The 25,829-nt window shown below is 39.0% G+C and overlaps 2 protein-coding genes across 6 annotated transcripts; one reads left to right on the forward strand and one right to left on the reverse strand.

Annotated features, from left to right (window-relative positions):
• The first annotated feature begins 1,123 nt into the window (after window positions 1-1,123).
• On the forward strand, window positions 1,124-1,915 carry LOC133078946 (small ribosomal subunit protein eS4, X isoform-like). The gene has a single exon (XM_061174176.1). It carries the CDS (start codon window positions 1,124-1,126, stop codon window positions 1,913-1,915), a length of 792 nt encoding a protein of 263 aa, XP_061030159.1.
• Window positions 1,916-11,032: 9,117 nt separating this feature from the next.
• Window positions 11,033-24,301, reverse strand: ZNF571 (zinc finger protein 571). 5 transcript variants are annotated; one of them, XM_061174092.1, is made up of 5 exons: window positions 23,967-24,301; window positions 20,817-20,905; window positions 18,930-19,056; window positions 18,246-18,341; window positions 11,033-12,820 (listed from the first exon to the last, which is right to left on the reverse strand). In XM_061174092.1, exons 2-5 carry the CDS (start codon window positions 20,823-20,825, stop codon window positions 11,127-11,129), a joined length of 1,926 nt encoding a protein of 641 aa, XP_061030075.1. In that variant the 5' UTR covers window positions 20,826-20,905; window positions 23,967-24,301; the 3' UTR covers window positions 11,033-11,126. The 5 variants fall into 5 exon arrangements, with proteins under 5 accessions (XP_061030075.1, XP_061030076.1, XP_061030077.1 ...); XM_061174093.1 differs by having other exon boundaries at window positions 24,269-24,285; XM_061174094.1 differs by lacking the exon at window positions 18,930-19,056.
• Between the last annotated feature and the right edge of the window lie 1,528 nt (window positions 24,302-25,829).

Raw genomic sequence — 25,829 nt, forward strand, 5'->3', positions numbered from 1 at the left:
ACATGTTGCAAAGGATGAGGAAAAACTGAATCTCATACATTGCTAATGGGAATTTAAATAATACAACACTTTGGAAAACATTTTGACAGTTTTAATTAAAAAATTAAACACACATAAATAGGAACCAGAGTCTCATAACCTAATACTTCAAATGTCAAGGAAACAATTAAAAAATTCTTCTTATACCGAGAACCAGGAAAATCTAAATGTGAGTGGGAACAAACAGATGTAATTATCTGATAATGAGTTAAAGCTGCTGTCTTAAAAATGCAACAAGCATTTGAAAACACTCGAATCAAATGAGAGAGAAAGATTGAGAGGGAATATCAGGAAAGAAAAGACAAGAAAGAACCAAATATAAATATTAGAACTGAAAAATACAATAACTAAATTTTAAAAATCACTGGGATGGGCACAGTAGCAGAATGGAGATGACAAAGAAAGTAATCAATTAACTTGAAGATACATAAAAAGAAATTATCCATTCTGAACAATAGAGAGAAAATAGATTGAAAAAAAAAAGTGGAAGCTCTTAGACCTTAGGGACAACAATGAAAGATCTAACATTCGTATCAGAATCCCAGAAGGAGAGGAGAAAAAGCAGAGCTGAAAATATATTTGAAGAAAGAGGGTTTAAAAACTTCTCAAGTTTGGGACTTCCCTGGTGGCGCAGTGGTTAAGAATCTGCCTGCCAATGCAGGGTACACGGGTTCGAGCCCTGGTCCGGGAAGATCCCACATGCTGCGGAGCAGCTAAGCCCGTGCACCACAACTACTGAGCCTGTGCTTTAGAGCCCACAAGCCACAACTACTGAGCCCGTGTGCCACAACTTCTGAAGCCCACGCACCTAGAGCCTGTGCTCTGCAACAAGAGAAGCCACCACAATGAGAAGCCTGTGCACCACAACAAAGAGTAGGCCCCGCTCGCCGCAACCAGAGGAAGGCTGCACACAGCAACGAAGATGCAATGCAGCCAAAAAAATAATAATAAAATAAATTTTAGAAAAAGTGTTCTTCATTGAAAACTACATTTCCTAAATAAATAAATAAATAAATGGCCTAACCATCGCTTATAATTTCACTCAGAAGTGAAATTGCTGGCTCTTTTCGTGCCTAGCGTAGCCATGAACCATGGTCCCAAGAAGCACCTGAAGCGCGTATCAGCTCCAAAGCATTGGATGCTGGATAAACTGACTGGTGTGTTTGCTCCTCATCCATCTACCAGTCCCCACAAGCTGAGGGAATGTCTCCCCCTAATCATTTTCCTAAGGAACAGACTTAAGTATGCCCTAACAGGAGATGAAGTAAAGAAGATCTGTATGCAGCGTTTTATTAAGATTGATGGCAAAGTCCACACTGATATAACCTACCCCGCTGATTTTATGGATGTCATCAGCATTGACAAGACTGGAGAGAATTTTCATCTGATCTATGACACCAAGGGTCGCTTTGCTGTTCATCGTATTACACCTAATGAGGCCAAGTATAAGTTGTGCAAAGTGAGAAAGACCTTTGTGGGGACAAAAGTAATCCCTCATCTGGTGACCCATGATACTCACACCATCTGCTACACTGATCCCCTCATCAAGGTGAATGACACCATTCAAATTGATTTGGAGACTGGCAAGATTACTGACTTCATCAGATTTGACACTGGTAACCTGTGCATGGTGACTGGAGGTGCTAACCTGGGAAGAATTGGTGTGATCACTAACCAAGAGAGACATCCTGGTTCTTTTGATGTAATTCATGTGAAAGATGCCAATGGCAACAGCTTTGCCACCCGTCTCTGCAACGTCTTCATTATTGGCAAAGGCAACAAACCATGGATCTCTCTTCCCCGTGGAAAGGGTATCCTCCTTATCACTGCTGAGGAGAGAGACAAGAGACTGGCGGCCAAACAGAGCAGTGGATAAAATGATCTCTAGGTGACATGATTGGAAAAGTCTTTGTACTTAATTAAAGATAAAACCACATTTTTTTTAAAAAAGTGAAATTGCTGGATCATATGGTTTTTATTCTTTTTTTACATGAGCATTTACCAGCTGTAAGTTTCCTTCTTTATGGTGCTTTAGCTGCTTCCCAATTTTGTTGTGTTGGGTTTACATTTTCACTTATTTCAAAGTATTTTCTCATTTTTCTTTTTATTTCTTCTTTGACCCATTGGTTGTTTAAGACTATTGTTTAATTTCCACATATTTGTCAATTCCCCACATTTCCTTCTGTTATTCATTTCTAACTTAAATTCCATTATGACTGGAGAACATTCTTTGTATGATTTAAATCCTTTTAAATTTATTGAGACTTGTTTTCTAGCCTAAAATATGGTTTATCCTAGCAAAAATTGCATATATACTTGAGGAAAATGTGTATTTTGCTCTTATTGGTTGGAGTTTTCTATATATGTCTGTTAAGTCTAGTTGGTTATGTTGTTTAAATCCTCTGTTTCCTTGATGGTCTTCTGCCCAGTTGTTCTATCCATTATTGAAAGTGAACTGTTGATACCCCCAAGTATTATTGTTGAATTATCTATTTCTCCCTTTAATTGTCAGTTTTTGCTTCATATATTTTGACATTTTGTCTTTAAGTTTATCCATATTGTTGCAGGTGTCAGAATTTCCTTCTTTTTAAAGTTGGAATAATATTACATTCTATGTATCTGCCACATTTTGTTTATTCATTCATCTAGTGCTGGACACTTGGGTTGCTGGGTTACGTGCATATATGTTTTTGTTTTGTTTTGTTTTGTTTTGTTTATGGCTGTGTCAGGTCTTAGTTGCAGCACACAGGATCTTCGTTGAGGCATGGGAGCTCTTCGTTGTGGCACGTGGACTTCTTTCTAGTTGTGGAGCACAGGCTCCAGGGCACATGGGCTCTGTAGCTATGGCACGTGGGTTCCAGAGCCCAGGGACTCTGTACTTTGTGGCACGCAGCCTCTCCAGTTGAGGTGCGCGAGCTTAGTAGTTGTGGCGTGTGGGCTTAGTTGCCCCGTTGCCCCATGGTATGTGGGATCTTAGTTCCCTGACCAGGGATCGAACTCACATCCCCTTCATTGGAAGGTGGATTCTTTACTACTGGACCACCAGGACAGTCCCTGCATATATGCTTCTAATTGTACGTTTTCTTGATTGGATTGACGCTTTTTGATTATAGAATGTACCTCTTTGTCTCTGATAATTTTGTCTTAATGTCTGTTTTATCTGGTAGTAGTATAGCCACTCCAGTTTTGTTTTTCTGCTGTTTGCATGGTATATCTTTTTTTCTGTCCTTCAGTTCTGAAATTTTATCTTTGAATCTTAAATGTCTCTTGTATTCAGCGTATAGTTGAATCATATTTTCAAATTCTCTGCTAACCTCTACCTTTAATTGGAGTGCTTAATCTATTTACTTTTACTATACTCATGAGAAAGAACTTCCATTTTTTTTATCTGTTTTCTATGTCTTACATCTTTTTTTCCCTCTGTTCCTCCATTACAGCCTTCCTTTGTGTTAGACATTTTTCTATCGTGTCATTATAATTCCATTGTCGTTTTTTAGTACTTTTTATTCAGCTATTTTTTGTGGGGATTGCAATAAATATCTTTATTTATAATGGTCTGTTTCAAATTAATGGCAATTTAATTACAATTGTATCTAAAAACTTGCTTCTCTACAGTTCCATTTTCTTCTTTCTCTCTTGTGCTGTTATTGTTATACAAATTACATCTTTATACATAGCATGCTGATCAAAAATGTATTTGTAACTCTTGCTTTATGCAGTTGTATTCTACATGAAATAGGAGAAAAAAAGAGTTACAAACAAAATGTACATTTATATTGTCTTTTATATTTGCCTATGTAGTTACCTTTCACTGGATATAGAATTCTTGGTTGGCAGTATTTTTCCTTCAGCACTTTTAATATATCATCACACTGCCTTCTGGCAGTTATTATTTGTGATAAGAAAACAGCTGTTAGTCTTGCTGAGGACCCCTTGTACATGTTGAATTTCTTCTTCCTTGCTGCTTTCATGATTCTCTCTTTATGTCTTAGCTTTTGACAATTTATGGTGTCTCTGAATGTGGATCTCTTTAATGAATGTGTAGATTTGTTTTTCACTGAATTTGGGAATTTTCAAACATTATTTCTTGAAATACTCTTTCTGCCCTGTTCTCTCTCCTCATCTTCTTTTTAAAAATTATTATATAAGTTTCAGGTATACATTGTAATTCAACATCTCCATTCACTAAAAAGTGATCACTTCCAAAAATGTAGTTGCAATCCATCGCCGTACAATTGACTTCCTTCACCCGTTGGCCAACCCTCCAGCCCACTTCTCCTCTGGTAATTACCAATCTATCCTCTGTATCTGTGACTTTGTTTTTATTTTGTTTTGTTCATTTTTTGTTTGCTTTTTGTTTTTGAGTTTCCACATATGAGTAACAATTATACGGCATTTGTCTTTTTCCTTCTGACTTATTTCACTTAGCACAATAGCCACCGAGGTCTATCCATGTTGTCAGAAATGGCAAAATTTCATTCTTTTCTATGACTGAGTAGTATTCCTATAAATATATATACCCCATATCTTCTTTATTCATTCATCCATCAACGGAGACAGGTAATTTCTATATCTTGACTTGTATATAATGCTGCAGTAAACATAGCATGCACATATATTTTCAAGTTAATGCTTTTGTATCCTTCAGATAAATACCCAGAAGTGGAATAGCTGTATCATATGACAGTTCTATTCTTAATTTTTTGAGGAACCTCTATACTGTTTCCCATAGCAGCTGCACCAATTTACAATCCCACCAGCAGTGTGCAAGAGTTCCGTTTTCTTCACATCCTTTCCAACACTTGTTACTTTTTGTGTTTTTGATAATAACCATTATAACAGGTGCAAGATAAACTTTCATTATAGTTTTGATTTGCATTTCCCTAATAATTAATGATGTTGAACATCTTTTCATGTGCCTGTGGCCATTTTTATGTCTTCTTTGGAAAAGAAGACCCCTATCAATCAGCCTGTCTAGATATTCTGGGGGAGGCTCTCCATACTCTTTCCCTGCCAAAGAAGAAGTAGACAACTGTGATTTTTGCCCACTCACTCTTCTTGAGCTGAGGATGGGGAGTTATGATGTCTACCAAACCAAACCATTGTCTGTTTTCCCCCAGTTGGATAATTGTGTCATACCTGTCAGACCTCTAAGACTGTTATGTAAGATGCCAGTTCTTTGGGTAGCCCCAGCAAAGTTGGAGTATTGAACACGTGGATCAACTCTTTCCTTCCCCACAGTGAAGTTGAGGGCCGGGATTTCTCATCTGCTCACTTTGCTGAACAGAGGCAAGGATCTATGGTGTCTACCAGCCAAAGCCACCATCTCCATTTTCCACTCGGTGACTAGACTTTGCTGGACCTGTTGGAGCTCCATGACTGGCAAGACAGTAGCCAGTATTTTGGGGAGCTCCCTAGAGTGCAGGATGTATGAACTATCTGCTTTCCTCCCCTGTGTGAGGCTGGTTGCTCGGGGGTTTCTCACTGATCATTTGGTATTGCACCAGGGACTGAGACTTTGGCGGGATGGTGTCCCATACCCCCCTACAAGTTTTGGTCAGTCGGATTTTGCATTTTCTTGGTGTGCAGAAGCCTGTCAATTAGTTTCTAGATTTCTCACAAAGAGAATTTTTCCATGAATTGCAGAATCAGTGGGTTTGTTGGGGAAAAGAGGGTCCAGGACATTCTGTTCCACCATATTGCTGACATTCCATTTATATGTATCTTAAACTTCCTTATATTTTCCCAAAGGTCACTGGGGATCTCTTCTTTCAGTCTTTTTCTCTCTGTGCTTCATTTTTCCTGGCATGTTTTTAAGTTCACTGATTTTTTTCTTCTATTGTGTTTAATCTCCAATAAAATTTTCTTCTTGGATAGTTTTCTTTTCTAGAAGTTCCATCTTGTTCTCTTATATATCTTCCATTTCTGTTCTCATTATGTTTATGGTTTAAAAAGTCTTTGGTATATCGAGTATAACAGCTTCTTTAATAATGTTATACTAATACCATTTTCCCTGCCATTTCAGTCTGGGCCAACTGGTTGATTTTTCCTGGTCTTTTGTCACATTTTTCTACTTCATCATATAGATACTGGACATTGTGAAATTTACATTGTTAAATGGTGGTTATTGTTATTCTTTTAAAGTGTTGAGCTTTGCTCTGCAGGCAGTTACATTACTTGCAAGTTGGCTTGATTCTTTTGAAGCTTTTAAAAAGCAGTTTAGGATAGGTCTGAAGTGTTTGCTTTACAGATAGTTTAGCTCTACTCCTATTACATAACTCTTCTGGGCTACCTAATAAATAGTATGGGTGACCATCCCATCAGGGTCAGAATTAGAACATATCTTTGCTCTGTATCAGCTCTGGGCATTTTCCAACTAGCAGCTCCTTAATTACTCTTTGCCCGGTCTTGTAGGATCACACCCTACTTCTTTTAGGAAAGATTAAAAAGTACTCTTTTGTACATTTCTGAAACTCTTCTCTGCATAGCTCCCTCCTCAACATAACTACCCTGCAACTTGCAGGCATGTCAGTCTCATGGTCCTCATCTTCTCAACACAGTAACAGCAGGATGCTCTCTCTATTTGGGGCCGCCTTTCTCATTATCCAGAATGTGACTCTAGGTGGAAAGTTGGTGTGATCATGTTGCTCACTTCATTTGTTTCTCTCTGTCAGGGATCAGGTCCTGTCCGAACCTGTTATTCCATCATGACTCCAAAGGAATTCCATATTTTTTGCCCCTGCTGATGTTATGGGGAATGAATACTCTCATACATTAATGATGAGAATGTAAATTTACTTTTTCAAAATTTGGCATAATCTGTTAATATAAAAAAAGTACACATAATTTGATTTAGCAGTCTAATCTGTAGGAATATATTCTATGGAAATAAAAAACCAACATGCAAAAATAAGCATATAAGGATATGTATTGCACTGGTTTGCAGCAACAAAGAAATAACCTGAAAGGAATGGATAAAGAAGATGTGGTACATATATACAATGGAATATTACTCAGCCATAAAAAAGAACAAAATTGTGTCATTTGCAGAGATGGGAATGGACCTAGAGACTGTCATACTGAGTGAAGTTAAGTCAGAAAAACAAATATGGTATATTAATGCATATATGTGGAATCTAGAAAAATGGTAAAGATGATCTTATTAGCAAAGCAGAAATAGAGACACAGACGTAGAGAACAAATGTATGGATACCAAGGGGGAAGGGCAGGTGGGATGAATTGGGAGATTGGGATTGATATATATATACACTACTATGTATAAAATAGATAACTAATGAGAACCTACTGTATAGCACAGGGAATACTACTCGGTGCTCTGTGGTGACCTAGAAATGGGAAGGAAATCCAAAAAAGAGGGGATGTATGTATATGCATGGCTGATTCACTTTGCTGTATAGCAGAAACTGACACAGCAGTGTAAAGCAACTATACTCCAATAAAACACACACACACACACACACACACACACACCATAAAACAAAAAACAAACAAAAAAACCCACAAATGACCATGAATTTTAAAATCTCCTGGTTGTACACTGCAAACAAACAAACAAAAAAGAAAAAGAAAGAAATAACCTGAATACCCAGCTTGGCGGGGAATGGGTAGGATATACCATGGCATTGCTGTTACAATGTTCCTGTTTTATTGTAGGCATTTTTAATAAGAAAAGCAAGGTGCACAAGAGACATACCAACCAAATACAATGTGAACACCTCATTTAAATCCTACTCAAACCAACTATAATTAATAGAATTTGTAAAACAAGTCAGCTAGCTGTTCAAGATACACACTGAAATATGTAGAGGGCAAATGACATAATATACTGGCTTGGCTTTAAAATATCCTAGCCAAAAATATTTGGAAGATGAAACAAGAAAGGCAAAATATGGGTGATTATTAAAAATATGTGGTAAGTTCATGGCTGTTCATTTTACTATTCTATTTTTGTATACATTTGAAATTTTCTACAATAAAAAGTTTAAAGAGGGACTTCCCTGGTGGTGCAGTGGATAAGACTCTGTGGTCCTAATGCAGGGGGCCCGGGTTCGATCCCTGGTCAGGGAACTAGATCCCGCATGCATGCTGCAACTAAGAGTTTGCATGCCACAACTAACGAGCCCACGTGCCGCAACTAAGGAGCCAGTGAGCCGCAACTAAGGAGCCCGCCTGCTGCAACTAAGACCTGGTGCAACCAAATAAATAAATAAATAAATAAATAAATATATATATTTTAAAAAGTTTAAACAAAATAAAGCAAGTTACAGATAAATGGGTACTTATCCCATTAAAACATACTCTTATTACATTCAGATGTGGACCATATTTGAAAACAGAAGGAAACAACAGAAACAACAAAAAGTAAAAACCAAAGTTTTAACAGTAGATGGTTGGGAGATAGTGAAGGTGATTTATTTTTTAATTTTTTGCACTATTTCTTTGGTATGGCATAAACTTTAATATGGAATGTTGTAAGAGGAATGTAATGACTTTTGAAAAGAATTATATGCATGTAAGGGAAATAAAGCTTAATTTTGAACAGTTATGATGGTATCAATATATCTTAAAGTAGCAACTAAACCAGTATTGCAGCCACGACTTCCGTTTGTCTTTAATAATCCTTTGATTAGTGTACATTCCTATCCCCTCCCACTACCTTAAAAGGTAAACCCTAAGTTTTAAAATTTGATTTATGAAATAAACATAACAGTGCTGAGATAATTAGCATTCATTCAAGTTTCTCCTGTTAAACAATCTTGTAACAATAGCATCAAGAATAAAAACCTTACTAAATTGATCTAGATGACAGAGTAGGGAAACGATTGTGAAAATTTAAGCTAGAAGGATTGTCCCTGTATAGTTTAGTGACTGATTGTAGAACAGAAAAGCATTATGCCACCCACTAAATTTAAATAACTGCAATTATGCCTTAACTTTCCTCTTATAATTATTCCTTTTGGTCAAGAACAGATTTCTCGAAGTGTGTTCACAACACAAAATATTAAGTATTATGGAATAGAAGGGATTCATGGTCAGGACTGGGAAACAATGGGTTAAACAAAGGTAATATTTTCTTTATTGCGGGACTTCTTACAATTTTTTAATTTGGCTTGTTCAAAGTGGAATTCATTAAGCCAATAAGAAAATTTGGTTATGCATGGCCTTATATGCAATGAGGCAGAACACTTCTTCTCCAAAGGTATTTTGGAGATTATGATTTCTTGAATGTATCTTAGGAAAATCTGGTTCTGGGTATTTTCTGCAAAAGGCTGCTAACATGCATATATATTACTTGTCAGAGGTATTATCAATAACTTATTATCATTGTAGCACATAACATTCTACTTACATTCCATTATTTACAGTTTCTTTAAATATAGTTGGGCAATAATGGTAGTCCCTGAATTGTAAACAACTGACCAATGATGGCATAGTTTGTCTAATCTGAGTGGAGAATGCATGACTGCATTGGCGTCACCATGGTTACACTAATGATTCAGAGTGTTCTAATGGTTCTCAATCACACTTTTTTGTTGTTGTTTTAAAAATGGTGGATTAACATTTAGATTATAATTTTGTAAATATATGTAAAACCAGTGTTTTTTAGAGTGGGGATAATGAACAATATTAAGTTGTGAAGACAGCTAAGTGGGCTGCAGTGTTCATTACAGACTATGTAATAGAAAACAGCAGAGTGCCTCACATATGGAAAAGTATTGTCTTGGGAAATTTTGTATCAATTCTTCTATCAATGTCTTTTATTTTACTTTTATTATTATTTTCTTTTATTTTACTAATTGTTATTTATTTGCATTATGTACTAATACACTTCATTATATATCGTCATAGTATCTGTTCCTTGAAGTGTAGAAGAAAAACATAATTCATACTTCATAATGTTCAAAATAATTGCATGCACAAACACATCTGCTAATTAATTACTTGTTAACTGGGTTTTAAATGTTTTATATTATTCAGAAATCCCTGAGAGAAGTCATGTAAGTGGTTTAACTTGAATTTAAATTATGTTTGGGAAAATTGGTTAGGGTACTTGAATGGGTTGGAAATACTATTTTTCTCATTTGAAGTAATGGGATGTAGGTAGGCTCTGAAGTTTGGGCATCTGAAAATTTACTGTTCAACATGTTATCAGGAATAGATTAGGTTCAGATAATGAGGAAAAACTGTAGTTGGTAAATTTTGCTTTGATTTCTCATTTAAGACAATATTTTATAGGGTTTTTTTTAATGGTGTTAACTTGGCTATCATTTTGTTGGTAAATTCTTTTATCCTTAAAGTAGTAATTAGAAAATGTGGAATAATGACTTCTGCTTTTGTAATTTGTTGTAGAAAAATCACCTCTCCTTGATTTTATAAAAAAGCTCTACAACCGTAAAGAAATTTCTTCCATAGAGTTTCTTTCCAGTATGAATTTTCTGGTGCAGCAAAATTTATGAGCTCTAAAATAGAGGCCTTCATACCCTTATTATGTTCTAAAGCTCTTGTCATAGAATAAATTATTTGGGTTCAAAAGGGGATAGATGGTAGTAGAATGTTTACATCTTTCTATGGTACTTATAAAATATTCCACCATTTGACTTCTCCAATAGCATTAATAATGATGATGATAATAATAATAATGATAATAACACTGAGTATCAGATACTGTCCAAAGGGAGTTACATGTGTTTAATCACTTACAATTTGATCATTATTATACCATTATAGTATTTTACACATAAAGAAATGGAGGCACAGAGAAGTTAAGTAACCTATCCAATTTCACAGTTAGGAAATATTAAAATAGAGATGGTGCTCAATAAAGGATATAATTCAGCATTACATTCCAGGGTTATAGAGATTTTTAAAAATGTTTAATGGGTTCCAGAAGTCATTTATTTCTGCATTCATGAAGTTAATATAAGCTTTCTAAAAATGAGTTGATTTTGAACACAATCTAAAGGATGTCCTATATTCATTACAAACATAATATGAGTTCTCTAATATTCCAGAGCTGCTGAAGATGGGTGAAGGCTTTCTTATATTAAATCATATATAAAGCTTTCTCAATTATGAAGCCTCGTATGTTGAATAAGTTGTGAATGACGTCTAAAGTCTTTACCACACTGGATGCATGCATAGGGTTGCTCACCAGTATGGATCCTTTGATGTAGAGTAAGTTCTGAGCCACGACTAAAGGCCTTCCCACATTCCTTACATTCATAGGGTTTCTCACCATTATGAGTTCTTAGATGTTCAGTAAGGTGTGAGCCACGAATAAAGGCCTTCCCACATTGCTTACATTCATAGGGTTTTTCACCTCTATGAATTCTCTGGTGTTCACTAAGTTGTGAGCCATAAATAAAAGCTTTGTCACATTCCTTACATTTGTAGGGTTTTTCACCTGTATGAATTCTCTGATGATAGGTAAGTTGTGTGGTACGAAAAAAGGTCTTCCCACATTCCTTACATTCATAATGCTTCTCACCATGAATTTTCTCATGTTGAGTAAGATATGCACCACGAATAAAGGTCTTTCCACATTCCTTACATTCAAAGGGTTTCTCACCTGTATGAATTCTCTGATGTTCACTAAGTTGTTTGCCACAAATAAAGGCCTTTCCACATTCCTTACATTTGTAAGGTTTCTCACCTGTATGAATTCTCTGATGTTGAGTAAGATTAGAATTAGAAATAAAGGCTTTCCCACATTCTTTGCATTTATAGGGTCTCTCACCTGTATGAACTCTCAGATGATAAGTAAGTTGTGAGCCACGAGAAAAGGCCTTTCCACATTCTTTACATTCATATGGTTTCTCACCTGTGTGAATTCTCTGATGTTCATTAAGTTGGGAGGCACATAAAAAGGCCTTCCCACATTCTTTACATCTGTAAGGCTTTTCACCAGTATGAACTCTTTGATGATAAGTAAGGTGTGAACCAAGAATAAAAGCCTTTCCACATTCCTTACACTCATAGGGTTTCTCACCACTATGAATTCTCTGATGGTAAGTAAGCTGAGAGCCAAGAATAAAGGCCTTCCCACATTCCTTACATTCATAAGGTTTTTCACCACTATGAATTCTCTGATGGAGTGTATATTGTGAACAATAACTAAAGGCTTTTCCACATTTCTTACATTCATATGGTTTCTCTCCTGTATGAACTCTCTGATGTTCAGTGAGTTGTGAACCACGAATAAAGGCCTTCCCACATGCTTTACAGTGATAAGGTTTTTCATTAGTATGAATTTTCTGATGTTGAATCAGATCAGAACTACGACCAAAGGCCTTTCCACATTCCATACACTCATAAGGTTTCTCACCATTCTGAATCCTCTGATGTTGAATATAGGTTGGCTTTTTGCTGGAGATCTTCCTACATTTCTTAACGTCAGAGTGTTTTTCTTTATTATGACTTTTCTCATGTTGAATAAGGCATGACAAGTAGCTGAAAGCTTGTTTACATTCCTTACATTTGTACAATTTTTCCTTGGTAGGATTTATCTGATGAAGAATAGGGGACATGGAATGGCTTTGAGTGGCCTCTTCTTTACAGGTAATTTTCATGTGCATGTATGGTCTTTCCTGACTTCTCTGTTGATCCTCAAACTTGCCTTTGCACTCTGTATTTTCTCCAAGATCATTGCACTCAAGGTTATGGCTGATAGGTTTCCTCATATTCTCCCATTGCAGTGATTCCATTTCATAAGTTCCCTTTTCTGGACATGACTTTTTGGTCTCACAGCTGTATTCCAAGTCTGTAAAATAACAAGAAAGCAAATTCCTGCTGTTTTTGTTTGTAAGAAAAAATGAACCTTCTAAGGTAAAAATGGTAGATAAAATGATAATTCTCATAAGAACAGAATGGCTTAAACTTTGCTAAAAATTTTGTGCAATTTAAAAAAAGGCACAAGGAGAGAACATAGAATGAGGGGAATTAATAGGGGGGAAATTAATTAAGAAAACAGATTAAGTCAGTGGTTCTCAAACTTTGGAGTGGATTAGAATCACCAAGGAAGCTTATAAAATTACCACAAAAACACCCCTGGAAATAAACAAATGCCTGGGTGGATAGCCAATCTATCAACAAATCCTATTACCTCTCCTGTCAAAAGTTATTAAATATCTGACCACATCCACTACAACCACATTAGGCCAAGCCACCCATCTCTCACTGTAATAGCCTCTTATCAAATTCTTAAGCATTTTAGACTCCCTCACATGCTGTTCCATCTGCCACGAATGCTCTCTGCAAGGCCAGTTCCTTTTCGTCTAAAACGTACTAACTTAAATGCCAGCTGCTCAGAAAGACTATCACTGAAAACTCTAATTGGGTCCATGCCATGTCTTTATTCTCTATATCTGCACCTTCTTCTTCATTCTTGTTTCAATCTTTGCAATTCTAGAATTACATTTTCTTTATTTATGTTGATCCTCCTATTCCTCAAGCTTTAAGTGTAGGAAAAATATGTATCTTTCTAGCTATTCCCCAGAACATAGAAAGCAAACACAGTGTTTTCTTTTTCCCTTCATGTATTTTTTCAGGTCTTTCTTTCCAGTACCTTCTACTCAAGGCCAAATGTTCTCATATTTCCCAGAAAAGCATAAGGTTCTATAATGTTCTAGAAATAGTGACAACTTTATACACTAAAGAAAATTTTATGTTATTCTGAACAAAGTTGGGAGATGGGTGTAATTTTCAAATAAAGAAGAACACTATCCACTGTGACTGGAGCCCCAGGCACACTCTGGCAACACTGCATATAGGCTGTAGAGTGCAATAGAGGATGGTAGTGGGAAAGAAAATAAACATATCAGTAAATTCAAGTTCAAACGGTCTTTTAGAAATAAGAGTCAGAAATCTGAGGAAAACGTGCTTTTGCTAAAAAGTACAATGAAACTGTAAACTGTAAAGTACAATGAAACTGCAAACTGTAAACAAAAACCCCCACACGGCTCAATTTAACACCAACTCGTCAGCAAAATGTACTGGGATGACAGTATCTGGCTTCTACTTTCTGTCAGAGAAGCACAATATGGTTTACAAGACAGTAGGAAAGAAACCAACTGGAATATGGTGATTAACGGAACAGTGTAAGGGACCAGATAAATCCAGTTTAGATTCCAAACTGCTCTCCATGTTATAGTAACATGATAATAAAAATGGGAAGAAATATAAATCTAATGATTCTGGGGTGGGAAGCACTGTGAGACCACACAGGGTAAGGTGCTAAATGGCAACCTAGTGGGATAAAGAAAGTGAAGATAAGAATACCCAAGTCTTAAAACCTTGCTGAGGGTGAGGAGTATGTATGAAAAGGTACTCAAATTAGTAGTTTTTTTATTGTCATTAAATCAATGCAAGAATAACTGGGAAAACTGCAAAAGGGGTGATGACTGAAGACAACAAAATGGAGTCTGAAAAGCAGAAGGCATATTGAAAAGCCCCTTTGACTCTTACTCCCTCGAGTCCTACTGAGTCTATCTCCTAAATAGCTCTTGAATCTGTTTCTTTATCCCCAACACCACTGCCAACACTCCGATGACGCCCAAAGCAACTCTCATTTGAGCCACGACAATAACCTACTCAGTAACGTCATGAGACCCTTCCTTCTAATCTCCATCTGGCAGTCAGAGTAATATATTAAATGTGTAAATCACATTATGTCACTGTCCTATATAAGATTCTTCATAAGCTTGCAAATGCTTTTGGGATAAAATTCAAACTTGTTAGTAGCATTTTTCAAACTGCTTTTGACTGCAACCTCACAATAAGAAATGCATGTTATATTATTATGCATGTTATATTGTGAGTACACATGCACAAACATAAACAAGACAAATAGGTCATGAAATTATCTTTTTTACATGTGATGCATTCTGATATTTTATTTTATTTTCTCTTCTGTGTTATTTTATTTATGAAACAAAACCAAACCAAAAAATAAAAACAAATGCTGCTCATATTCAATAAAGATGTTAAAAAACAAACAAACAAAAAACAAATGCTGCTCACAGCCTACCAGGTCATTTCATAACCCCTAGAAGGTGCTGCCTGGCCTGGCTTCTGCCAGCTTCTCCAAACTCACACCTGGTACCTCTCCCTTACTAGGCTCCAACTACAAGGGTCTTCTTTGAATATCTCATATACTCCAGGCTCTATCCTCTTATAGCCTTTAGTACATTGTTCCCTCTGCTAGGAATGCTCTTCCCTCTACCCTCAGCCTCCCTACTGGCTTTCCATCCTTTCAGGGCTCATCTGAAATTTCACAGACCTTTGCAATTCCTGAAAAGCCTTCCCCAAACCCAGACTTCTAGCAACACTGCACCTACAATTCTTTCTTCTATTAAGACAACCACTCCACTCCACTGCAGCCTAAAAGAAAGGCCCCCATAGCTTTTGGTGCTGGTAAGACCTCCAAATCCTGCTATTAAGGCTGGTTTCTCCTGGGAGGTCTTGATTTCTATAAACTCTTAGTGTGATAGTCCCATCACTCTTAGTTTGTAACAGAAATAGGCACCCACCTTCCCCAAAGAGACCACTCAGGACCAATCCTGTAACGCTTGACATCTCTGGGTATCCAATTACCTCTGAAAAGCCCTGGCTTCCTGGGTCCTTGGTCATCACTAAGACTCTCATCCCAATCCAGGTCTGGACATCCTCTGTTATGACCCAATGTTCTACTGCATGCTAACCAACAGACCTTCTGGAACTCACAGTATACTTTCCAGAAGTACTCTAGCCTCAGCCTCCCTTCTGATTATTCTCTTCACCTTCTTGCTCTGATTGAAACCTTGAGCACACTGCTTCCCCTGAAACACTGTTTTCCTTCACTTCATTCCACCTACCCTCTCCCAAAGTAGGTATAATAGACCTTGTTGTTACCAATAATCACAACACCTCTAAAAGTTCAGTTTCGAGCAATCATCCTTTTGACCACTACCACCCATATTTCATTTACCCTTATACCATCTCTCTATTATTTATCTCCATCTTAAAGACTCTCCTTTGAAATCAAAACAAAACAACCTCTCCTTTGATTCTTTGGTTCACTTTGCAGCTCCTATCCATTTATTGTACTCCTTCCTGGCAAAACTTCTCAAAAGAGTTGTCTGTACTTCCTGTCTATACTTTTTATTCCCCTTTACTCCCCTCATAACTAACATTTTGCTGTATTTACTTCCAGGTTTTTCCCTGCACTTTTATGTAGTTACATATACAAACTTGAATCAAACTTCTTTTTCCTCATTATTATATCATACTTCTTTTTCCTCACTATTATAATACTGTTATTTAAAACTTCTAAAGCATTTAAAAACTCTGTTTGTACCTTTGAGAGCTTCTCAAATGGGCCTTCCACACTGCCTGGTGAGTTAACTCACTATCCCACTGTAGTTTTTACTGTTGACTTATTTCTTCTTCATTCTCTTTTTAATCCTCTACAATCAGGTTTTTGTTCCTCTCATTTCCAAACCTACTTTGTCAGGGTCACCAATATCCTTCATCTTGCCAAATCCAATAGTCAGTTCTTAGCCTTCATCTTACTTGAGCTCTTAGCAGTATCTTTCACAGTTAACCACTCTCTCCTTGTGTTTGTCGTGGCTTCCAGTACACTGAATTCCCAATTACTTCCTAGATCACATGTTATTCAGGAAGCTCCTCAATTTCCTTTGCTGGATCATTTTCCTCTTCCCAACTAAATGTTGGAATGCCCCATGGTTTAGCCCTTGGACTTTATTTACCTTGCTTTCCAACTAAACCAATCCCTCCATAATCTCATCTCGTCCCATCATACAGAGATTAATCCTATATTTATCTCTTCAGTCCTGACTACCCTCCTGCAGGCTTTCAAATGTGTGTCTAACTTCTCTATGGAGATATCTAATGGGCATCTCAAATGCGTAACTCTTGACTTCCATCTGCAGGCTTCCAGACTCTGATGCCTCTATCTATTTCCAATCCTTCAGCAAATCCTATTAATCCTACCATCAAAATATAACCAGAATATAACCCATTCTCATCACCTCCACATATTAAACCCCATTCCAAGCCACTATTATCTCTAATATAGACTCTTGAACCAGTCCTCTAACTGGTCTTCTGCTTCCATTCTTACCGTCTTCCTACACATAACACCCAGAGTGATCTTTAAACAATAATCCCCTACTCATCTGCACAAAAGTCTCCAAGGGCTCCCTATCATACCTAGGATAAAACCTCACTCCTTGAAATGGCCTACAAGGCCTCATATGATCTGATCTCTGCCTATTTCTCTGACCTCATCTCTAATTTCCACTTTCACTCACTCTGTTCTAGCCACACTGACCTTCTTGCTGATCCTCAAATAAAGGAAGCTCAGCCTCTCCTCAGGGCCTTTGCACTTCTGTTCTCTCTGCCTGAACACACACTTGCCTTATTTTTACACAGCTAATTTCTTTCCGGTCTCAGTTCAAACGTTACCTCCTCTGAGAGATCATCCCTGCCCATCCTAATCTAAGAACACAATAAGCTCTCAACAAACGTTTGCTGGTTGGAGATACCTAGCTAAATAAAAAAGAACAACTGGGAAAAAACTCAATCAAGAAATAGAAAAAAGGACTGTCTTGGAAGAAACCAAAGGTAGTTTCCTCATTAAAGCAAAAGGGGGGGACATCCCTGGTGGCACAGTGGTTAAGAATCCGCCTGCCAATGCAGGGGACATGGGTTCGAGCCCTGGTCCGGGAAGATCCCACATGCCGCAGAGCAACTAAGCCAGGGCGCCACAACTACGGAAGCCTGGGCGCCTAGAGCACATGCTCTGCAACAAGAGAAGCCATTGCAATGAGAAGCCTGCACACCGCAATGAAGAGTAGCCCCCACTCACCGCCAACTAGAGAAAGCCCGCGTGCAGCAACGAACACCCAACGCAGCCAAAAGTGATAAATAAATAAATAAATAAATAAATAAAATTTTTAAAAAGGGTGGGGTGAATGTAGGAGGAAGAGCGGTAAATGGGAGTTGGAAAGGAAGTTCCTTTGGGAACTCATGTCGATATCACCTTCCTGCTCTCCCTAGGTCTCAGGTCTTCTTTCCACAGGCCTTTGAAGGGAGCTTCACACAAACATCGCAAAGTGTTGTCACTTCATAAAGCAGCTGTATTATTATCAGCAATAGCTGATCCTGTGTGGCCAGCTCTTATTCACCTGAGCTCCATCTTGTCATGGCTCTCACCACCATCCAGGGCTCCTTCCCTCGCTCCAGTAAGGAAAACACGTCTGGCTTAGGGATCGAACATCCAGCTTAAAAGAAAAGAAATGGGACATGGTCATGGGATGAAGCGTCCCAGATTCAAATCCAGTCCACTGGTCATCAAAGAAGAGAAACTGACAGGAAGTGATGGAGGAAGATGTGAAGGTCCGAAGGGTGAGAAATAAAAAGGTACACAGTGGGGCTGTCTACTTCTACTTTTTTTTTTTTTTTTTTTTAATGTTAAATTTATTTATTTATTTATTTATTTATTTATTGGCTGTGTTGGGTCCTTGTTTCTGTGCGAGGGCTTTCTCTAGTTGCGCCGAGTGGGGGCCACTCTTCATCGCGGTGCGCGGGCCTCTCTTGTTGCAGAGCACAGGCTCCAGACGCACAGGCTCAGTAGTTGTGGCTCACGGGCCCAGCCGCTCCGCGGCACATGGGATCTTCCCAGACCAGGGCTCGAACCCATGTCCCCTGCACTGGCGGGCAGACTCCCAACCACTGCGCCACCAGGGAAGCCCTACTTCTACTTTTAAAAAACTCAAACCTTTCCTTAGGGAATAGAAATCAGAAATTCACAATGAAGGAGGCAGAAAGTATGGGAGACAAATTCTGAAAACTGTGTAAAATGATCTTACCCAGTGAGATCAGGTGGCTGTAGTTCTCCACCATGACCTCCCTGTACAAATCCCGCTGAATGGGGTCAAGGCATTCCCATTCCTCCTGAGAGAAGTTGATGGCCACATCCCTGAAAGTTACCAACCACTGAAACAACAAATCCATTTATTATTTGTGAAAATATGATGATGATTTTGAGGTGAAATGAGATAAGAAGGAGGAGGGCATTGAAGGAAGGGGGTGATATAATAAACAATATGCCATGGCAGAACACCTGTAACATTGAAGGAAATTGGGTGCCTGAACTGTAGTGTCAACATGATCCTTGATCACTGCTATTGCCACAGACAAAACTTCCTATGTATACTAGGACAATTCCATTATCCAGAAAGGTCTGGCAATGCAAAAGGCCAGATGATTGCAGTTTCCCAATTAAATGAAATATTGTATGCAATCACACAGCACTTTAAGCTTTCTAATTCTCAATAAATAATAAATAAATTCTCAACTAATGGGTTCTTTCCAAAATTATCTTCTCTCTTTAAAGAAAAGGATAAACAAAATTGATGAAATCTTTCCAAACAATTTTTTAACAAATCTCTGGACTGGAACATAGAATTTGGATATAACTTAGAATCTTTTGGAAGATTCAAGTTCATTAAGTCACTATATTATGTCACCAAATATAATGGATATACAGTATTTTCATTTTATGGATGTAATGATCTGCTTATTTGGGAGTATTTAAAACAAATTCTTTAATGTCTTTAATGTTCTTTAATGTCTTTAGCTCTAGGAATCTAAAGTTCTCAAAAGAGTATACATCTGGCAGATTTTATTTGCTCCTACTTTCTGTGTTCCTAGGCTACAGCAGGCTGATGGATGTCAGTCTAGGTGCACACAGGCATCACTCTGACACATTCTGGCCAACTCCAGGGTAAGCCTTGCCTCTCATTGGTTTCTTGGCAAGAGGGATGTGGTAGGTAGACTAATGACCCCGCAAAGATGTCCATATCTTAATCCCTGGAACCTGTGAGTATGTTACCTTACATGGCAAATGGAACTTTGTAGATGTGATTAAATTAAGAATCTTGGGGAGATTATCCTGGATTTTCTGGTTGGGCCCAATGGGATCACAAGGGTATTTTAAGTGATAGAGGGAGGCAGAAGAGTCAAAGAAGGAGATGTGATAATGAAAGCAGAGATCAGAATGATGTGATTGCTGGCTCTGAAAATGGAGGGGACCCTTGAGTCAAGGAATGTGAGCAGCCTCTAGCAGCTGGAAATGCAAGAAAATACATTTTCCTCTGGAACCTCCAGAAGGAACACAGACCTACCAACACCTTGATTTTAGCCCTATAAGACTGATTTCAGATTCCAACCTCCAGAAGTATGACAGTAAGTTTGTGTTTAAGTCACTAAGTTTGTAGTAATTTGTTACAGCAGCAACATGAAATTGTACAAGTGGCAAGATCTCTTTCTTCTCAGGACTCAGTTCCCCAACCAATTTCAAAGGCCTCACAAAAAAATCTCACCACACACTGAGACTGGGAACAACCAGCAGAAATGCTGTCACTTCCAAGTGGAAAACCTAGGTTTGTAGAGATCAAAGTCTGTCATGTGTCTCATTTAACTACCTCACTAAACCACTGTGCTAATACTACTCTTAAGGGGAGATATTTCTGCTTCCTCGGGGCTCCTGGCAGAATACCATCTGGTGCAGGGAAAAACATTTAGAGAAGAATGAAGCTCTTTGCTACGATCACTCACTGGAATGGGAGAAATTTAGGAGCAGTTCCTTTACAGGACTAAGCAAGGCAGAAAATATGGGAATAAATATATCTGGTGTTCATATAACCCAACAAAATGATTGCACTTCAGGGAGGAAAGAAGAAACAGCAACTTACGTGAGGCATGGTTTTGAGAATTGTCAGAACTGATCAACTTTCTGGGTTCCTCTCCTGGAGATGTGCAGAGTCCTAAGAGGAGAGCAGGGCTGGAGAAGGAAAACAAAGCCTTGAGAACAAGCTTGCCTCAGAGCCCACAAAATGAGCACCTTGGAACTACCTTTACTTCCCCTCTTTGAGGGAAGTTTGGGGAAATCTCAGCCCTCTTACAAATCCAGTGGAATCCAGATAGAGCAGAGGGAATTCAGGCCAGACTTTTCCTTAATCCCCATGATGCTGAACAGGACCCCAGAGGGTGCCAGTTTCCATGGGCATCTTACATCTCTAGGATAGGGGAGTACCCAGGGAGCCCTGGGGAGCAGCGCTTCCCCAGGGCCCACATTCTAAGTGAGATGCTTCGCTCCCATGCTCAAAGGCTCAGGCCCACAAGACTGCTCTTGACTTCAGAAGCCAATCGCAAATCCCAGGCCACTGTACTTCTGACCAACCAGCTATAAATTGGGGGCTCCTACAATCCTCTCCTAAGGTTCTATACTTTCCTAGGATGGCTCACAGAACTTAGGAAAGCACTTCACTTATGTTTACCAATTTATTATAATGGATACAATTTAGGAGCAGCCAAATGGAAAAGATGCATAGGGCAAGGTATGGCGGAGAGGGAGCTTGGAGTTTCCAGTGCTCTCTTTGGGATTGCCACCTTCAAAGCACCTCAAGGTGTTCACTAACCCAGAAGCTCATCAAATCTAGTTCGAGAGTTTTTATAGGGCTTAACCTCCAGCCCCACCCTCCCCTTTCCTGGAGGTCAGGTCAGTGAGTGGGTTGGAAAGTTCCAACCCTCTAATCATTTGGTCTTTCTGGTGATCAGCTCCATCCTGAAGCTATCTAGGGGCCACACTCCAAGCCACCTCATTAGCATAAATTCAGGTGTGATCAAAAGGGGTTCATTACGAATAACAAAAGACACTCTTATCACTCAGAAATTTGCTAAGTTAGGAAAACCAAATAGTTGATGAAGAAAAGTTCTTATTTATAGAACTCCAGCTAAGAAATGCAGAAGGAATTAAGAGAATTTTTTTAAAAAATCACTATATGTAACCCTTAATAAAATAATAGACCTCAGCATCAATCATAAATGGATGTTATAACCTCTACGTCAGTGTTTCTTACCCTTCTTTTTCATTATTAGTTCTCCCAAAGCCTTTTAAGACAACTTGTCTCCTGACACCACTTACCTATGAAATTTTAATACCACAGATATACTGTATGTGTGTTTATGTAGTGTCCACAAACCATTATAATATTTAATATGTTTTGTCCCCCTCCCTGCCAAGAACCAAGTTTCACCCCCGTGGGGGCAATACCCCTCCTTCTGCCATTGAGAATGCATGCTTTAGGTGAAAGAGGAAGAGGGCATTTTATAAAGGAAGAATTAAGTGGACAGCACTTGAACACCAATCAACATGGCATCACCAGAAGTGGGACACCAAACTTTAAAAAACCTCAGGATGTGATGTCACAGGAAGGACACAACATGACCTATGAATTATTTTTGCCTGAAAATGTGATTTAGGCAAAATATGATCTGAATCTGATCAAGGCTCTAGATCTAACTACCCCTTAACAGAAATATGTAGCATAGGGGAACTAATTATATGACACCACAAGGAAGAAATTAGCCAAAAGGAGAATGCACAATGTTCTATAAACAAATAACCTAGTTTTTCTACAAATCAATGGCAACAATTAAAATAAAATAAAAACAAAAAATAGAGAAAAGAGTTATGGATTAAAGAAACTTAAGAGATTTGACAGGGACTTCCCTGGCGGTCCAGTGACTAACACTCCACGCTTCCAGTGCAGGGGGCCAGGGTTCAATCCCTGGTTGGGGAACTAAGATCCCACATGCCAGTCCTCCAAAATATTAAAAAAAAAATTTTTAATAAAAAGAGAGATTTGACAACCAAATGTAATGTGTGGACCTATCTGAATCATGATTTGAACAAACCAATTGTAAAAAAAATCTATCTTCCAAAGAATTGGGGAAGTTTGAATATATACTGGGTATATGATATTATGGAATGACTTAGTTTTTAAAGTTGAGATAGCATCATGGTTATTATTTTAAAATATGTCCTTTTGGTTACATAAGCATACATGTGATTAAAATACACTTTGAAATACTAAAGGAAAAAGGGGGATGGACAGGTATAAGGATATTTGCAAATGTGTTAAATTACGGCTGAGCGTTGGACACACTGGGGTCGTATTATTTTCTACCCTGCTTGAAAATTTCCATACAAAGTTAAAACAAAAGTCCACATTTCCTCCAGAAAGTATAGTTATCTTTCATCAAAAATCTTAGACCAGAAAGGGCTGATTTGTCATCAGGTGGAAAAGGAGAGGTGCAGGTGTGGTTGGTGAGTAGAGTAGACTGGTGAGACCATCCCTGGAGTGCCATGATTCACAGGGATAGCAATGCCTAAGGACAGTCACTGGTTTCTCCTAAGGTTTCTCCTTAGGAAGATGTTACAGGAGGTAGCAGCATCTTGAAAAGAAGAAACTTGAGAGAAGAAAGAAAATGGCAACATATTTTAGAACAGACTTTTAGCTGTGCAATATTTTTTTCCTTTCCTCTGTACGCTTCTGTTGGAAAAAGTAGAACAGAGAAAAAAGAATCAAAGGATATCAAGCCTTTCCCAGAGCCGACCAAACAGTTTAGGACCAATTCCCACAACAACTTCAGGCTGAGAGAGGGATCAGTTTTTCCCCATAGGGCTCTCAAAGTATAATGGGGCATCCTGTTAGGGTGGTCTTCTGCCTTCCTTGGGGCATAAACTCTCATTGTAGGGGCATCTTCAGAATAGCCTCGTTCTCTGGAACTGCGGCACCTGGAACCGCGCGATTCTCAACTGGAGAGACTCTGTCCCTGTCTCACGGCGAGAGAGTACACAGTCACTAAAGGGGCACAGCAGCCCAGTAAGTTAGAAGGCGGCAGGTGAGCCCGTCACGCGGCCACAAAAGCACGCGCACACTCACACACCCAGCACTGTGGAACGTTCATGATAACATCTCCCTGCTCCCGTTGGCCGGGAACCAAAATCACAGCGCCGCTTTTGCCGGCGGAGAGCGACGCCAAGTGCACACTCATACCTGCGGCGCAGAGAAACACAGCTGATAGCACCACGCCTCCGCCGCTAGGAACCGAAGTGAACCGGCCGACGACCAGCGGAGAAGGGCACAGCCACTCCGCACTGGCAAGGCCGACTTCCGTAAGGAATTAACCTGAGTGCTACGAAGTTGGAGATATGTAGTCCAGAGCCAGGATCGTCTCGATTCCTGTCAGCACCGAGCCCCAGCCGGCACACCGGTATTCCCAGCACCTTATAAGAACTTCCTTCTGGATGCTCCAACCCAAAGGCAGCGTGCGGGTCCCAGCGAGGTAGTGCACTCACCTACCGCTACAGACTGGATCCTTAAGCCAAGGAGTAACGGAGTAAGTGTACGAAATGGCGCAGGGACGCGGTGGCCTCCGGGAAATGTAGTCTTAAACATGAACCCGGCCCGATCCAACAGAATCCAGAGGCAGTGGCCACGTCCTGTGGTCCGGAATCGGGCGCACCTCGGGGCTCCCTTGCTTGAACCCGGGATCTCACGCTGCTGCGGTGTGAGCCGACCTATTTCATTTTACTCAAGTGACTTCCCAGAGGTTCTAGAAAATCCCAAAGAGGTTACCAGAGCTTGAGTCTTGCAGTGATGCCTTCAGAGAAATGTAGTCCAGGGCTGAAAAACCTGCAGAGGTCTAGGAAGCAGGGTCCAGATTTCTTAGACAGAGCTCTGGCCCGGACGAGGTGACGGTGACTACCAGGTTGCTGCTCAAAGGGGTTCAGGGGTGTGATGCTTACTTCATGGTCGTGTGTGTGTATGTGTGTGTGTGTGTATATGTGTGTGTGTGTGTGCGCGCGCGCGCCCGCGCAAGTGCAAGTGTCCTGTACAGGGAAAGGGAAGACTGTGGGGAGTGTGATGTGTGTCAGATTGTGCTTGAGACTGTGAGGAATGTTAGTGGATAAGCATGTGATCCATTTGGGATTGTGTTAAATGTCTGGGGATGGTGTGACTATAGCTTTAAGGATGATGTATGGGATTAATCAGACAGTCTATGATTAAGTATTTTATAACTTGTAAGAAAATGCTTTTTCTTTGCATGGTTGTGAATTTAGAATAGATTCCATGGAATTATAGAAATGTTAAGTGAAAGATACATTGAGAGTTCACCTGTAGTAGTGAATGTGGGAAAAGAAATGTGTGAGCATAGTATTGTGAGAGTGGGTATGATTGTCTCATGATGCAGCTCTGTGTAATAGTGGTATCTTTAAGCTTCAGTTTCCTCACCTGTAAAATGAGGTTAACATTCGTGTAACATTTGGAGCAGTGCTGTCCAATAGATATTTCTGCAGAACAAGATTCCATGTCTGATGTCTGTGCTGTCCAATACCATAGCCCTGGCCACATTTGGCTATTGAGCACCTGAAATGAGACTAGTTTGACTGAAGAACTAAATTTTTTATTTTGTTTAATTTTAATAAATTTATATTTAAATAGCTATATGTGGCTAGCTAAATTTGACAGTGCAGTCTGAAGTATCAATTTGCCTTCAAGATTTGGAGGGGGAGAAACTTAAGTAATTTCATCTAGCAAATAATTTGAAAAATGAGTTTTACATTGAAATGAAGAGAGATGAAAAATGCAAATTCAGCTTTAGTCTTTATTTTGGGGGGAATAATTTGCATAGAGTCCACAAATATTACTATATACCGCAATGATTTTTTTTTACATACCACACACAGATCAAGATAAAGAACATTTCGGGAATTCCCTGGTGGCGCAGCGGTTAAGAATCCGCCTGCCAATGCAGGGAACACGGGGAAGATCCCACATGCCACAGAGCAACTAAGCCCGTGTGCCACAACTACTGAAGCCCACGCACCTAGAGCCCGTGCTCCGCAACAAAGAGAA

The sequence above is a fragment of the Eubalaena glacialis genome, chromosome 18, assembly GCF_028564815.1.
Source record: "Eubalaena glacialis isolate mEubGla1 chromosome 18, mEubGla1.1.hap2.+ XY, whole genome shotgun sequence".
NCBI lineage: Eukaryota > Metazoa > Chordata > Mammalia > Artiodactyla > Balaenidae > Eubalaena > Eubalaena glacialis.